The sequence below is a fragment of the Leucopleurus acutus genome (assembly GCF_964270905.1).
Source record: "Leucopleurus acutus genome assembly, chromosome: 2".
NCBI lineage: Eukaryota > Metazoa > Chordata > Mammalia > Artiodactyla > Delphinidae > Leucopleurus > Leucopleurus acutus.
In genome coordinates this window covers 132,264,947-132,280,732 of record NC_139143.1, presented here as the reverse complement: position 1 = coordinate 132,280,732, position 15,786 = coordinate 132,264,947, and the positions used below count along the sequence as shown (strand labels likewise).

General features: G+C 41.6%; 1 protein-coding gene across 1 annotated transcript in view; it reads right to left on the bottom strand.

Moving 5' to 3' along the window:
- PTGER3 (prostaglandin E receptor 3) overlaps positions 1-12,286 on the bottom strand; it is a gene marked incomplete at both ends in the record, with an annotated part of 66,028 nt that extends 53,742 nt beyond the window's left edge. The window contains 1 exon segment of the mRNA XM_082863455.1: positions 11,393-12,286. Within this exon segment, the coding sequence (XP_082719581.1) occupies positions 11,393-12,286 (894 nt within the window).
- Positions 12,287-15,786: the final 3,500 nt, after the last annotated feature.

Below are 15,786 nucleotides of genomic sequence, written 5' to 3'. Positions count from 1 at the left end.
TGGGATAATGAAGCTAACATTTATTAAGTGCTTATTAGTGTGATATGATGTTTAAGTGTTTTACATATGTTATTACATTTGATCATAAAAGAAAGAGAGAGAGAGAGAGAGAGAGAAAGGAAAAGAAAGAAAGAAGGAAAGAAAGAACCTAGCACAATGCTTTCCTCTAAGAAAATTTTTTGTGCCCCTTAAAAAGCAATAAATTTCCTACAAGTAAAGTATTCAAACAAAGCTTGGACAATTTCACCAAGAATATTCTAGAAAGAGATCAAACAAAACATTTGTTTTACTAAATGACCTTTTATAAACCAAGAGATTTTATAAGGTCAACCTTCTTATTTTACAAACATACAACAGAAGTATAGACAAGAAATACAGCTTGTGCAAGATGAAATACAAATTCCTATTTCTAATTTTCAAGGCAATCTACCAACACACTCCTCCCTCCCTTATCCCTCAGTCCCTATTTGACTCATAATATTTCTTGACTTTCTCAAGCATACTTCAACAAAAACAGATTTGCTTACCATTTCCAGCACACCTGGCTCAATTTTTCCCTCTATGCTTCTGCACTGACTCTCACTCCCACTGCCAATTCTATACCAAGCTATGTCTCTCCTTCTTTCAAAGCAACACTTAAGGAAAAAAAGTTTATCCTTATTAATGTCTCTACATCTTCAACTGACCTCAGTACTCAAGGGCTCTGATGCTTCACTTTTCTAATTCATAAGGCAACCTGAGTGATCTTCTTAATACACAAAACAGAACAAATCACTCCCTTACTCAAAGCTAGTTGTTTTCCATCATACTTGAGATAAAAATCTATAAACTCCCAAACAAAAATGACAGGGTTCTACATGGTTTGGCCCTGTCTACGTCCCTGGCTTCACCTTAAAGGCACCGCCCATTTTACTCACTCTAATGTACCCATCTGGCCCTCTTTAAGTTACTCTAATGTTTCCAGCTCTTTCCTACACTGATGGCTTTGCAAGCTGCTCTTTCTTCCTCAAGTAACATCTTTCAAGATTCACCATAAATGACATTTTCTTAGGGAAGCCCTCCTTAACCACCACTGCATCCACCAATACATCAAGAGAAGGTCCTCTTTGACACTTTCCCAAAGCACCTTTTTCTTGCCTTCATAACACACCCATTGTTTTAATGATGTATGTAAGGGAATGTCAGAAGCTGCCCCCTCTTCTCTGTTCAGGTGGGCAGAGCAAGTCACATTGGAGCAGATGTTACAGAAGTAAGAAACATTTACTTTGGTAAATGTAGAATGAGTAGATTTACACAGTGGAAACTTGTGTGGTACAACAAAGGAAAATCCATGCAACACACCTGGTATAAACTGCTGATCACTTGGGGAGAGTTAGACCATCATATTTTCTAGAAAAAAGAGGCTGAGAAATCTAACCTCCTCTCCCAATATCTGAAGCCAAGAAACTTAAAGCACAGCAACTTTGGCTACATTCAGTAGAGGGAAAAGACATGGAAAGCCTTAAAAGAAAATTTACTGGAAGAGAAAGACAAACTTGTGTGGGGATGATCTGAGTACAACCCAGAGCCTAAGGACCCAAGAGGGAAGGTTGGTTCCAGGCAGTATGTGGCCTGAGGTCAGCTACTCTCTGGGTCCTTACCCTGTAGCACAGTGGTTGCGCTCCAGGGAATTGCTGGTGAGCTTCGGGGCTAAAGTTATGGGTGTGAATTAATGTGCTCTCTAATGATTGCGCCCAAGCACGGACCCACTACAGCCTGGACAGGGACGTGATCCATCAGGGCCTCACAGCAGCAGTGGACCAGCACTGCCCTTCAGCCCAGACAAGGCCAACCTGCAAAAGCTGTACCACGTGGCAGTGAAAGCAACCAGGGTAATGACCCATCAGACTGGTTACATTTGTTTATTGGAAGGATTGTTTATTCACTGTCGGTCTACCTTAGTGGATTGAAAGTTTCATGGAAGAAGCTAACATGTCTGTTTGGCTCACTCTCAGGGCTACCAAGTACAGCACAGATGGCACCCTGCTCCACAAGGACTGTCATGCACATAGAACATGATGTGAAGAGTGCCCCCTAGAGCCATGTAACCGTTCACCACCTACAACCGTAGGCATCAGCCCTGGTCACCACCGTATCACCAGAGTGGCAGGCACGTAGCAAGCAGTAAATATTCACAGAATAATTGTATAACAGAATGCATGATCTACTCTGTCCATTTGCCTACATTTCTATGATTTTTCTTAAGAAGTCTTTGGGTATGTTCCCCCACATATTTAATATAGTATGTCCAAAAGGAACGATTTTATTTATTTCAAGCCACAGGAAGTCAGAACCGGAAGGAAGGTTAGAGTGATAACTGTTTTATCTTACTGATGAAGAAAGGGAAAACCAGAAAGATACAGTGACTTTTATCCTGTGGTAAAGAAGCCAAGACGAGAACCCTGGGCTCTTGCCTTCCAGTGGCTTATTCTATGGCCCTCACTTGCTTCTTCCATCACTTTCTCTTTTTTTTTTTAAACATCTTTATTGGAGTATAATTGCTTTACAATGGTGTGTTAGTTTCTGCTGTATGACAAAGTGAATCAGTTATACATATACATATATCTCCATATCTCCTCCCTCTTGCATCTCCTTCCCTCCCACTCTCCCTATCCCACCCGTCTAGGTGGTCACAAAGCACCGAGGTGATCCCTGTGCTATGTGGCTGCTTCCCACTAGCTATCTATTTTACATTTGGTAGTGTGTATATGTCCATGCCACTCTCTCACTTCGTCCCAGCTCCAGCTTACCCTTCCCCCTCCCCGTGTCCTCAAGTCCATTCTCTACATCTCTGTCTTTATTCCTGTCCTGCCCATAGGTTCTTCAGAACCTTTTTTTTTTTTTTTGGATTCCATACATATGTGTTAGCATACAGTATTTGTTTTTCTCTTTCTGAATTACTTCATTCTGTATAACAGACTCTAGGTCCATGCAGCTCTATTTACAATAGCCAGGACATGGAAGCAACCACTTTCTCTTGCTCTTCTTACGAAACACAGGCAGAGGTCACTAACTGCTGTTTGTGCCTTTGACTGCTGAGGCAATAGTCTATTTGGGGAAATACGGATGTGTGTGCTCTACTTGACCCAAACAAGGTGGTTGGTAGCAGGATGTTATCAGGGAAATTTCATACATCAAGACCACAATGAAAGCTCCACTCTACTGTCTGGTGAATTTTTCAAGACGTGCCATATCTTTCAGAATCTCTCTTTCAGCATTAACAACATACTCCTTTTTCCAAATTTTCATGAGTTTCACCAAGAGCAGCATATTCTCAACCACAGAAAATGACACACTGAGTATTCAGAAAGAGGGACAGAAAAATCAAATTTACTTTTAGGAAATAAAAGATTAGTAAAAAGTGTATTTTTAAAATTATACTTTATTTTTATTAGATCAATAATTGCTTAAAATAAATAGGTTTCCAGTTCCAATTTGGCCTTCTGTCTTTGTATTATCAAGATTTTTAAAAATAGTAATGCTATTTGGTGTAGAATTTATCCTATACTTATATTACATGACTCTTACCTTAATTAGTATCTAATTTCCTTCTTTCTAACAGAATTAAAGTGTGAAAAATCAAGCCTCCTCTTCTGTCTCTGCCACCATCTTTCATTTTTAGATTTACAGTCCTCAAACACCTATCATAAAAATCAGTATGGTAAAATAATATATAGATTTTGAATAAGTGACAAGATCAGCCACTGAAATGTCCTCCTTATAAATGTTGCCCAAGAGTCTGGGAGGGCCATTGGATGGGAAAATTACACTTTGTGCTACTTGCAGATTGCAAATAATATTAATGTCTTGTCAGGAGCTGGTCTAACTGTGAGGCAGTTTACAACTCTGTGTTTCTCATGCTGTGGTCTGATTTAAGGCTTGTGTGAACACAGTTCTGGGCTGTGAGTCAGTGGTGGAGATTCTGTGCAGTCCCAACATTCCTGATCACCTGTGAAGAGATGAGGACAACCAAGGCACAGGTTCTATCCTTAAGAGGTCTGCAGAGTAATCTGACCTAGAACAGCAACTAGATGCACAATTAATTTGACTCATTTACATGAGGACAGGTCTGAGCACACCACGTCCCTGACTGGAAAGACAAGAGACACATTCTAGACAGAGGCCTTCAGAGCACGAGGTAGTGGGCACTCCTCCACGTTCAAGGGAAGGGTGAGATGGGATCCAGCATGTTTTAGATTTAAAGGGTTACCTGGCAGCTGTGTGGGCGAAAGCATTCCAGAGCTGAGAGAATGCAGAAGATTGATGGCGACAGGGGGAGAAGAGGAGGAATGAATTACAGTACCTTGTAAACATTTATGCACCATTTTTCTTATTTTTTTCTTTTTTTTTTTCTTTATTGGAGTATAATTGCTTTACAATGGTGTGTTAGTTTCTGCTTTACAACAAAATGAATCAGTTATATATATACATATGTTCCCATATCTCTTCCTTCTTGCGTCTCCCGCCCTCCCAGCACTCCCTATCCCACCCCTCTAGGTGGTCACAAAGCACCGAGCTGATCTCCCTGTGCTATGTGGCTGCTTCCACTAGCTATCTACCTTACGTTTGGTAGTGTATATATGTCCATGCCTCTCTCTCACTTTGTCACAGCTTACCCTTCCCCCTCCCCATATCCTCAAGTCCATTCTCTAGTAGGTCTGAGTCTTTATTCCTGTCTTACCCCTAGGTTCTTCATGACATTATTTTTTTCTCTTAAATTCCATATATATGTGTTAGCATACGGTATTTGTCTCTCTCTTTCTGACTTACTTCACTCTGTATGACAGACTCTAGGTCTATCCACCTCATTACAAATAGCTCAATTTCGTTTCTTTTTATGGCTGAGTAATATTCCATTGTATATATGTGCCACATCTTCTTTATCCATTCATCCAATGATGGACACTTAGGTTGTTTCCATCTCCGGGCTATTGTAAATAGAGCTGCACTGAACATTTTGGTACATGACTCTTTTTGAATTATGGTTTTCTCAGGGTATATGCCCAGTAGTGGGATTGCTGGGTCATATGGTAGTTCTATTTCTAGTTTTTTAAGGAACCTCCATACTGTTCTCCACAGTGGCTGTATCAATTTACATTCCCACCAACAGTGCAAGAGGGTTCCCTTTTCTCCACACCCTCTCCAGCATTTATTGTTTCTAGATTTTTTGATGATGGCCATTCCGACTGGTGTGAGATGATATCTCATTGTAGTTTTGATTTGCATTTCTCTATTTTTTTCTCAAAAGTCACATTCTCCACCACATTTCCCCACCAGTTAACTATAACTAATCAAGCTATGAAACATCACTTGTCTCTTTTCTCCAGTTTCCTGGGGGGAAGGTCTATCTGAAGACAAGAAGTCAACATTATCATCCAGTAAAACATCATAGTAGTATTCCTAATATGGAAGAAATATTCCCTATTATTTTCAAATACATTTATTTTGGTTTTCATTACAATCTTGTGAAATAGGCTGAGTAGGTGTTTTTACTCTTATTTTACAAAAAAAAAAAAGGAAAATAGTTCCCAAAGATATCAAGTAAACTGTCTAAGGTCACACAATGAATTACGTATGTCGCTGGGACCAGACGCTGTCTTTTGATTTACGTGCTCAGATATTCAGTTAATAAGATCCTCTAGAGAGGATCAATCAAGGCTCCTCTAACAAAGTGACTGCTAACTTGGGAACTTAACCAGTCCAAGATGGGTGACTGCTCGGCAGCAATAGCTGAATGATTGAGGGGTGAAGTGTAAAGTGGGAAAATGGAGACAAAAGTGTTCTGAGTAAAGGGAACAGATTCAGCATTCCATAGTGCTACTTCCATGTGCATGTGTCCCTCTCATGAAAAAAGTCACACATTGTTCAACTGTCATTTCTATGTAAGAATGAATTACTATGTTTACTATAAAAAGTTGACATATACACAAGAGACAAGATATAAGAGGAATCCCCAAAATTAGGTTCCTTCTTTGGTTACTTTCATTAATCTATGAAAACTGGAATTTTCTAGGGAAAATGGGGACTTGAGAGGCCATCTAATAATCCTCAAGAAGCATGGTAGGAGTTGAAATATGAACTTCTTACTTACCTCTATGATAAGGAATTGAGGGGAAAAGGGGGATTCAGAATGTGACATGCTACAGTTGTAGATCTTAAGAGTTGCAAGGCAAGAATGAGATGCATGTGGAACCCTGGTGGATTATAAAAATGCTACCCATATGTGAGGAGTTTGAGGGAGGACTTCCCGCCCTGCTTCCCCACACTGTAAGGCAAGGACTAAAAACTGAAACATGACACCCAGTACCCCTCACTACTACCTCTCGGCTCCCCCAGATGAATCATCAATCATCCTCTGTTACAAATGCCTGTAGTGCATATTCCTGAGTGTTATTCCCAGAAAACTGATCCTATGGAAACTTTCATAATTGAGTTATTGACCTTTACAGCTTTTTCAAAAGAGAAAGCCCAGGGAGTCACAATTATGCTACAACTCTAGACCATCTGAATTTCTTCAAATATGATGGCTTAAGAATTTGTTTAATTCTTGGCTCTCTCTGACAAACTCAAAATTTAAAAAATCTACATTTTTAAGCCCTGATTTATGCCATTAATTTTCAAGTTATACTTGCTTCTGGATATATCATTTAGATAATCTGCCATCTCCATATGCATGGTGTCCCAAAACCCTAGAAGCCCCCATTCTTATAAAAAAACAATTGACCAAGCAGTCTCCTTCCCAAATTTCTCATTCTGGATCATTACACTATGATTCTCCCAAATCTCTCATAATTCTCCTGAGCATAACAAATGGAAAAAGACCTTAGATATTAGCTCTACTTTTGCACTTTACAGATAAGAGGATACATAACTTGCCCAGTACTACTATTAGGATCAGAATTCTTGGCCTTTATCTAAGCTAAACAAACAGATCAACGACAACAATAAAAAATTAAAAATAAACTCAGAGTCAGATATCTTGAATTAGAAATCTGGTTCTAATATTCTTTATACTTGAGTTCTTCATCTGAATGATGTAGAAAATAGTGGCAATCTCAAAGCATGCAGTTAAATGAGGTAATATATGTGAAAATATTCACCTCAAAGAATAGGACACAGTAGATGTGTAAGAAATGTTTGGTGAATCAATCACTCCTTAAATTGACCATTTCTGACAGCATTAGTTCTCTCTTACCTTTCTTTCTCTGACTTATCTCTTCCCACAGTGTCTACTCTTAGAGCCTAACCCACCTGCAGAAGCAAGTTGTAACTGATCTCACTTTCCCATTTTCCAGTCCAAATCTATCCACACACTACAGCCCTGCCAATGTTTTCAAAACTCATCCCCCTATTCAAAAACCCAAAATAAAGGTTCTATGGCCTACTGGCCAAAGAACACAGTCCTCATCCTGTGTTCATCCTAACCACCTCAATCCGGCCACAGGAAACTTTTCAAACCATTCCTCCTGTGGTTCCAGTGTGCACCCTCTGTATTCATGGGCTGGGTCCACAGACACACACATTCTCAGCCATGAGGTCAAGCTATGCCATCCCAGTTCTTCCTGGAAGCATACTCTGGCAAATTCAGAGAGACTTCCTTCCCAGAGCCAAAGGCACTATTAATTACATCCAATCTTGTATTGTTCTCTAAGTTTTTCACTCATAAATGTAGGAATTCTACTTCTCTGAACAGATTATAACGCTTTGACCAGTTGTTAATAAGTCTACTTAATATCCCTTCCATAGTGCTTAAAATGTATTGTAATAAACTCAAAAAAAAAAAAGTCTGAGTAATCTCAATTCTTATAAAAACAAATTATAGAAGTTTTTCCCTATAATGTCGATTCACATGTTTAATCATTTTCCCTGAAGCAACATCCTGAACATGGCAGAAATTAATAGGCAGAGAAAATTAGCAATTTGATAATATTTTTAATACTATAAAATAGCATTACTTCTGTAAAATAATGTATTGCATCTATTTATCACATGAAGTATATTTAAGACAAATTTCCTTTGTCAAAATATAACCTTAAATTAAAAGAAAACTTACATCTATATTGCAAAACATCTCCTTGAATCAAAGCATCCCTGTCGGCATCTGTGGATGTTGAGCAGGGAATTTGCTAGTTCAAGATTAAAGGCAAAAGTTTCTAAGACTGCTTTTATCCAGTTCCAAAGTTGTAGGCAAGAAACTGTTCCTCATACCTCTCTTTTCACAATGTTGATAGTTAGCTTTATATCTACTATTTTTAAGACAGCTACAACCCACGTTCTACCTGTTTGAGGAGTACCAGGTGTACAAAAGTATAAAATGTAGTCATGGCTTCCTCTAAACAACAGCCTCAGGTTATTCCTGCTTCTGGAAACTTGGCTATCATGTCAAACAGCTGGACTATTTGGTGAGTTCATCAAAAAATGTAACGAAAATAATAAGTCAAACAGATTGCATTGCTGAGTCAACTGTCTGATTCCAACAGAATTTGATGCCTCACATAAATATCGACTAAGAACTGTAGACCATCTACCAATGGTGACATCATTTCCCACTGTAGTCTCACTTAATTTCACATTTTCTATTGTACTTTGTAAAGTTTCTGGGGAAAAAAAAGGTAAAAAAGCTTTTGTTTGCACCATAGATAAACCCTCAATTTAAGTATTTGCATAGCAGGAACTTGTAGCAGTTGGGATGTTTTCTTATTATGGTATCTCTACCCTGCTAAGTTTTTCAGCAATGACAACTGAATATTATTATAGTAATGATAGTTTTCCAAGATAAGATATACTCAGGGTCTTTTTAAGTAAGGAGTTTGGATAATTAGATTAGTATCCTATGCCCAATTCAGAGAAAGCTAATAGGGAATCTATGTTTTATAGTTAGGAAAAAAGTATAAAAGACAATCTCTCACTTCAACATTAATACACTGAAAATTCAATTCACTAAATTCTAGTGTTTTCATTCTTATAATTCCCTAACCTATTAAGAAAGCAGTTTTGCCAGCTTCTTTCCTTTGAAATAATTCCAACTTTGTACTGTAGATCTTTCTGAAGATAGTTGGAGATTTAATTTCAATGGTGCACAAAACAGAAGATAGAATAATTTCCTTTAGTTTAAAAAATACCTATTTTGGAAACCACGAATTTCTTCTCTTTGATACGATGACATGTTGAATTTAAGTTTAATGTTTTTATGAGAACTGAATGAATAAAGTATCTGATAAAATGCAGCAAACCAACAAATATTTTAATTGCAGCTATTAATTGAAATTAAATAAGATGAATTCCAAATACAGTCTTTCTTAAGAGAGTGAGTTTGGCCATCCTAGATTGCAATTTTCAGAACTTATCTAAAGTCTTCCTAAGGTTGCTATGCTTATCATATTAGGATCAAAAGTTTTGAAATAAAAACCACACTACATAGTTTCTCTTTTACTTAAAAAAAATCAACTATAAGTCTGGTTAACTGTATGAGTAAGCATTTTATTTGTATCATTTACCCTTTTTCTTGGATATATAGAGTACAGATATAAAGAGTGTGATAGAACAAACTCAGATATGTCGGCCTCAAATGACTGTTGTGAAAAATTCAAATACTCTGTTTGCCTTTAAAGTTATGTTAATTATCAACTTTAGCCAAGTGCTTATTATTTAGAACTTTTTTTCCTTCTATTTGGCCACCTACACACTACAGAAGTAAATATGTCTAAAATTGGTGCTGGCTTTGATAAGCCATGGTGATGACATCAGCCTAGGTTCTAGCTCCTGGAATGCAGAACTGAGACCTTACAGCGATTTGTGGGCTATGAGGTTCCAACATAACTCTCCTTGTCACCATCTATTACTGATTGGGAGCCAAGACTCCTGCTCTAAATATACTACACCAGTTAAATACAGGTATTTTGTAATATCTTTGTTGTCAAATGCAGGGGAGGGTGAGGGGGAAAAGGAACTACAGTTCTCTTATAAAATAGCAGGGATTTAAAACTATACATGGTGCACAACAATGTTAATATACTTAATACCATTTAACTGTACACTTAAAAGTGATTAAAATGGCAAATTTCATGTTATGTGTATTTTATCACAATTAAAAAAAGAAAACTACGGGATTTCCCTGGCAGTCCAGTGGTTAAGACTCCATGGTGCCAATGAAGGGGGCATGGGTTCCATCCCTGGTGGGGGGAAGTAAGATCTTGGGTGCCGCTGTGCCTGTCCAAAAAATTCAAAACACAGAAGACAAGAAAAGAAAACAAAAAGAAAAAATATACGTGGGTGGGTTCTGAAAACCGTGCCATGGGATTCAGGAGTTTTTCACAACTGTCTAATAAATTTCCAGGTCCAATATATCACCTGTTATAACCCTGTCACAGTGACCAGATCACTCTTTCAGGAACATCTACTAAACCAGGCTGCTTGGGGCCTAAAAAAGCAACCATTCATCAGGAATTAGTAAACAGCACTTACACAAAATGTCTAGCTAAAAGTATCCCAGAGGAAAACATGGAAAGTACGAATGTAAGAGAGAGCGTTAGACTAGGAGCATGTGGAAACTCACTTGCTCCCGAGCTGTGGCCCTCGTGGGGAGCCAGGAAGTGCAGGAACCTCTACTTCCTATCCCAGGATTGGCCTTGCCATCAGCCCTGCGCGATAGCCACAAGGACAAGCAAAGACTGGTCAGGGGGAGTTACCAAGTCTCAGGGCCCACTGGCTGACTGTCGGTTCAAGCATTTCCTAGAGGGAGAGGATGCAGCAGAATTCGAAGGGGCTGAGGCTGCCTGAGCGGCAGGATGCTTCTTCACTCTCCTGCCTCCCTTCAGGAGTGAGCCTGTAAGCAACGTGAGCGCTGGCTGCTCCGGGAGGGCAAGCAGTGGCTCAGAGACTGCAAGACGGCTGTGCCTGTCTGCAGTGGGTCGCAGGTAAAGTACTTCTGCAGACTGAAAATCGACTCAACCTGCGAGAGGTATTTGAAATAGGAGAAAACCCAGAGCACCGAGCTACCGTTGTCATCGCCATCCTGCTCCCAATGCACCCGGGAGAAACCTCTATTTCTGCACAAGCACTGAAATGATACCTGGGTATCCTCTTACTCTCTCCGGTTAGAACGTGAGCAGCCCTGTGGTCCCCATGCGTGTACAATCAGAGCCTAATGCGATGCCTGGCACTTGGAAGGGGCTCAGCAAGTAAGTGAGGAGCTCAGCTCTGAAGCCGCGACCAAGATGGCACAGGCAGAGCCCTCTCCAAAGTTCTGTGCTTGCAAACACATCCCTGCAGGTGCTGCCATTTCCAAAAGTCTCCATTGCCCGCCGGCGCGCACGCTCCCACCCCGAACTCCCCACGCCCTGCAACTACCTACCAGCAACGGCGACCAGCAGACCGACAGCACGCACATGATCCCCATGAGCTGGATAGCCGTCTCGGTCGTGATCCGGCCCCACTGGGCGCTGGACTGCGACGCCGTGGCCTTGGCCCGGCAGCGGGACACTAGGGCCTTAATGGTGGCCAAGTTGCAGGCGAAGGTGACTGCCAGCGCTGACAGCCCCAGGAAAGCAAAGGAGGAAGCGAAGAAAATGTTGCCCCGGTTGGTCGAAGGGCTAGTCCCATTGCCCCCTGCCCCGGTGTTAATGAAGCACCACGTCCCGGGCCACTGGATGGTGTACTGACCCACGCCCAGCACCGGCAGTAGGGCGAAGGCGAGCACCGCCAGCCACACGCCGAGCAGCACGGCGCGGGTGGAGCTCGTCTTCATGTGGCTCGAGTACCAGTGCGGCGCCCGGGTGGCCAGCGCCCGCTCGACGGCCATGGCGCTGGCGATGAAGAGCGAAGAGAGCCCAAAGACGGTCATGATGAGTCCGAAGAAGGTGCACAGCCTCCCAGACGGGTCGAGCTGCTCCCAGCGCTGGTGGGACAGGTACAGGACGATGACCACCGGGCTGGTGAGCAGCTGCCCGACCAGGTCGGTGAGCGCCAGCCAGCCGATGCATAGCAGGAACGACTTCTTGCGCTTGCTCTCCCGGCGCCGGTAGCTCTGAGACACGAGCAGCATGGCCAACGCGTTGCCCACGAAGCCAGTGATCAGCATGGTCATCGGGAAGGCTACAGACACCGAGCCGAAATCCTCGCCGGGCCCCGCGGGACGCGTTAGGTTGCTCTGCGCCTCAGCGGAGCGCTCCGGCGCCCAGATGCCGGGGTAGGAGTGGTTGAGGCGCGTGCAGGAAGGGGAACTCTCATGGCCCCGCGTCTCCTTCATACTGTCTTCGAGGTGAGGAAGGAACGGAGCCCTGAGAGCAGCGACGAGAGCCGGCAGACCGGACGCGGGAGGCGGCGGTTGTCGGTGGAGACTGGGGCTGGGGCCGGGGCCGCGGCGGAGCTGCCCTCCATGATGCGGAGCTCAGACGCCGCCTCACTTCGCCACTTCGGCGGCGGCGGCGGGGCTTTCCGGAGACACAGGCAGCCGCGCAGTCGGCTCCGGGATGCGTCCGGCTCCCAGGCGTGTGGAGGTGCCCGGCCGGTCCTATAAGCCCGAGGGGGGCGGGGCGCCCGTGGGTGTTGGCTAAAGTGCTGTGGGAGGGGATGCGGCAGAAACTGAGCGCCTCTCTCGGCTGCTGCGCGACCAATGCCTTGGCCGCCTGGGCTCGGCAAATCCTCCGAAGGACTCCTCTCGAAATGTTCCAACTCCTGGCCAGAGCGGACGCCCAGCCAGGCCGCTGTGCCCGGCTCCGCGCCTCCTCCGGTTCTCTGCCAGAGGAGCGTCCGTGGGCGGCGAGGGCTACAGTGTCTCCCTGGTCTACCCCACCTCAGCCAAGTTGCCAAGGCGGACCTGAGCGCCGGCCCTCCCCCTTCTCCATCCACAGAAGCTTGTGCAAGGACCAGGTCTTCCTCCTGAAGCTCTTTTGTAACCCTGGCAAGTGTCATTCACCTGACGCTGAGCAATCTAAGCAGAACACTCTCCCGTTGCATAGATGAGCCTGAACATTTTTCCCTTTCTGCTTCGGGACTCGCATGATCATGAGCGGACCAAGTTGCTCTGTCCCCAGGGGCACACTGAAACTATAAAACTAATAGTGCCTCGAGATTTAAGGGGATAGGTACAGGAAAACAAAATAAAATCAGATGGTCGAATTCAAAAATAAAGAAATCCCAACTACAAACCTACCCCCATCCCCCGCCTAAATTCTTCCCCTTCATTTAAAAAAAAAAAAAAAGTTAGCTAGGGCAAAAGTGACTAGAGGCAGGTGGCAGCCACTCACTACCTCACTCTTCCACTATCTCAGTGCATCTGAGATACTGAAATCAAAGGTTGCTTGCCCTTGGGAGTGAAGGCAGGGTGGGGCGGAGGGAAAAGGAGAGTTCTTACAAAGTCTCCAACTATCTTTCTCCACCCCTCGCCCATTCCTATGCAATTAAGACTGGAAACTGCATTTAGATGTTATGTAGGCCTTCACATTTAGTGAAAATGGGCATAATCGCCTAGTAACATCTTTTACCAAGCCAATATTTTATGTTTCACAACCATTTTCCCATTCTTTTTCAGACATCCTCCAAGGTCCTGTTGTTATTATTATTATTCCCCTTTTAAGGTGAGGTAAACTGAGGCTCCATGAAGTTAAAGGATGTGCCCAAGTCTTTCAGCAATTCTCCATTCTCCATCTTATTTGAAGCACAGTTTTCTTTACATAGGTACCATAACCACTCTCAACAGGTGAAAATCAGTGGTAAGACCAGCTGTTCTCAAATCTAGGGAAAGCCTGCTTTTTCTGCCTCTTGACCGGGAAATGAAAAGATCTTAAAATTTACAAACTTCATTTTTCCTCATATTTAAGAAATTAGACCTAATCATATAGCACTATGAAGACCATTACTCAGACTTCAGCTTGACTTTCAGAGCAAGCCCCGGTCAGTTCAGTTCTTCATGTTGATATTCTTATTGGGTGTAAATCAGTGGTAGGAAATGAGAATGGAATATGTTCCCCTGCATTCTTTCTTTCTATGCTGTTGTTTTGATTCTTTATGAGAGTTTGAAAAAAGAAAAAATCATTATAGGGCTGTATAGTTTTTAAAGGAGAAAAAAGCAAAAATGTAACGTAAACTCTATTTTAACAACATACATTAATCATATCACTAATTTCACTTTGTTTTACTGTTAAAATTTTTTTACTTTTGAAATTTATTTCTCTTTTAAAATGTCATGTTTCTAATGAGAACAATAGCTAGGAAGGAATGAAGTGGTTTGCCTTTTAAATCTTTCCCCAAACTTTTGTCTTATTAATTTCAATTACTCTCAAACCCATACTTGGGAAAATGTTTTTCTAAAATGTCCTTTGAAAAGTAAAATAATTTTGATGGTATTTTTAGGTACAAGCTTTATCCAAAACAATGGGATGAAAGTACATGTCAAAATTTAATGTTACAGCAATAAAATTCTAGTGTGACTATGTATTTTATTTTAAAATTTAAGACCTTTTTATGATTCATACATCAAAGAAAGCAAAGCCAGTTACATCAAAAATTATTCTCATTTTTATGAATATTTGACTTCTTTGAAACTTGTTTTCCCCATTGCAGTATACACAAATTAGATTTCATAAGAACATACAGTTATCGAAGAATTAATGTTAGCCTCTCTTAACTCACCTCTACACCAATGCTTTAAATGTGTTGCATTTAAGATCTTTTGTGTAACACTTTCCTCCTTTTTGCTTCATCCCATCCTAAGTTGTAGCTATTCACTTTGCAAACAAGTAGTTTGGGGGATCTGAAGAGTCACACAATAGAATGCTGGCAGTTGGATTCTGATTGGCATTTTTTTGATGTCAGAGTAGAAAAAGTCTGAATTGTTGGTCTGAAACACCAGTACCCTCTAGTGACCAAAAGGTTAATAACATGCTATGCAATCTGTAAATAACAAATATATGCTTTGCTTAGCGACCTCTGATATCTTTCGCAGGGGCCTAAATCATTAATACGTAACTGTGGTCATTCTGTTTTCCTTTGAGTGTCTGCTTAATCAATAGACTATAACTATAATATCAATAGACTATAACTATAAAGTTATAGAGTCAGATAATTGAAAGACCACATATTCAAAAACTTTAAAAAAGATTTTAAAGCCATGTAGTCACCCATTATATATTTTTAACTGATATTATGCCCTAGAAGTAATTTTAATCCATAAATTTAAATCCCCTCTTGTATCTTACATTTAAAAATTCACGACAGGGCTTCCCTGGTGCCGCAGTGGTTGAGAATCTGCCTGCCAATGAAGGGAACATGGGTTCGAGCCCTGGTCTGGGAAGATCCCACATGCCGTGGAGCAACTGGACCTGTGAGCCACAATTACTGAGCCTGCGCGTCTGGAGCCTGTGCTCCGCAACAAGACAGGCCGCGATAGTGAGAGGCCCGTGCATCGCGATGAAGAGTGGCCCCCGCTTGCCACAACTAAAGAAAGCCCTCACACAGAAACGAAGACCCAACACAGCCATAAATAAATAAATTTAAAAATTCACGACATATGTCAATATTTAGCTAGTGTTGATGAATTTATTCTATTTACTTCTACTGAACTTCTATTAAGAAATCTTAAAATATAGATAAAAAATAACTAGTTTCATACAATCAGGCCCTTTTCTGCAATTCTTACTCCACAGAGCCAACTACTAATTTCAGCATGTTTTAAAGTCATTTATTCAATAAATATTGAGCACCTACTCTTATGTCAGACACTATACTAGTCATTAGGGATACAAAAGA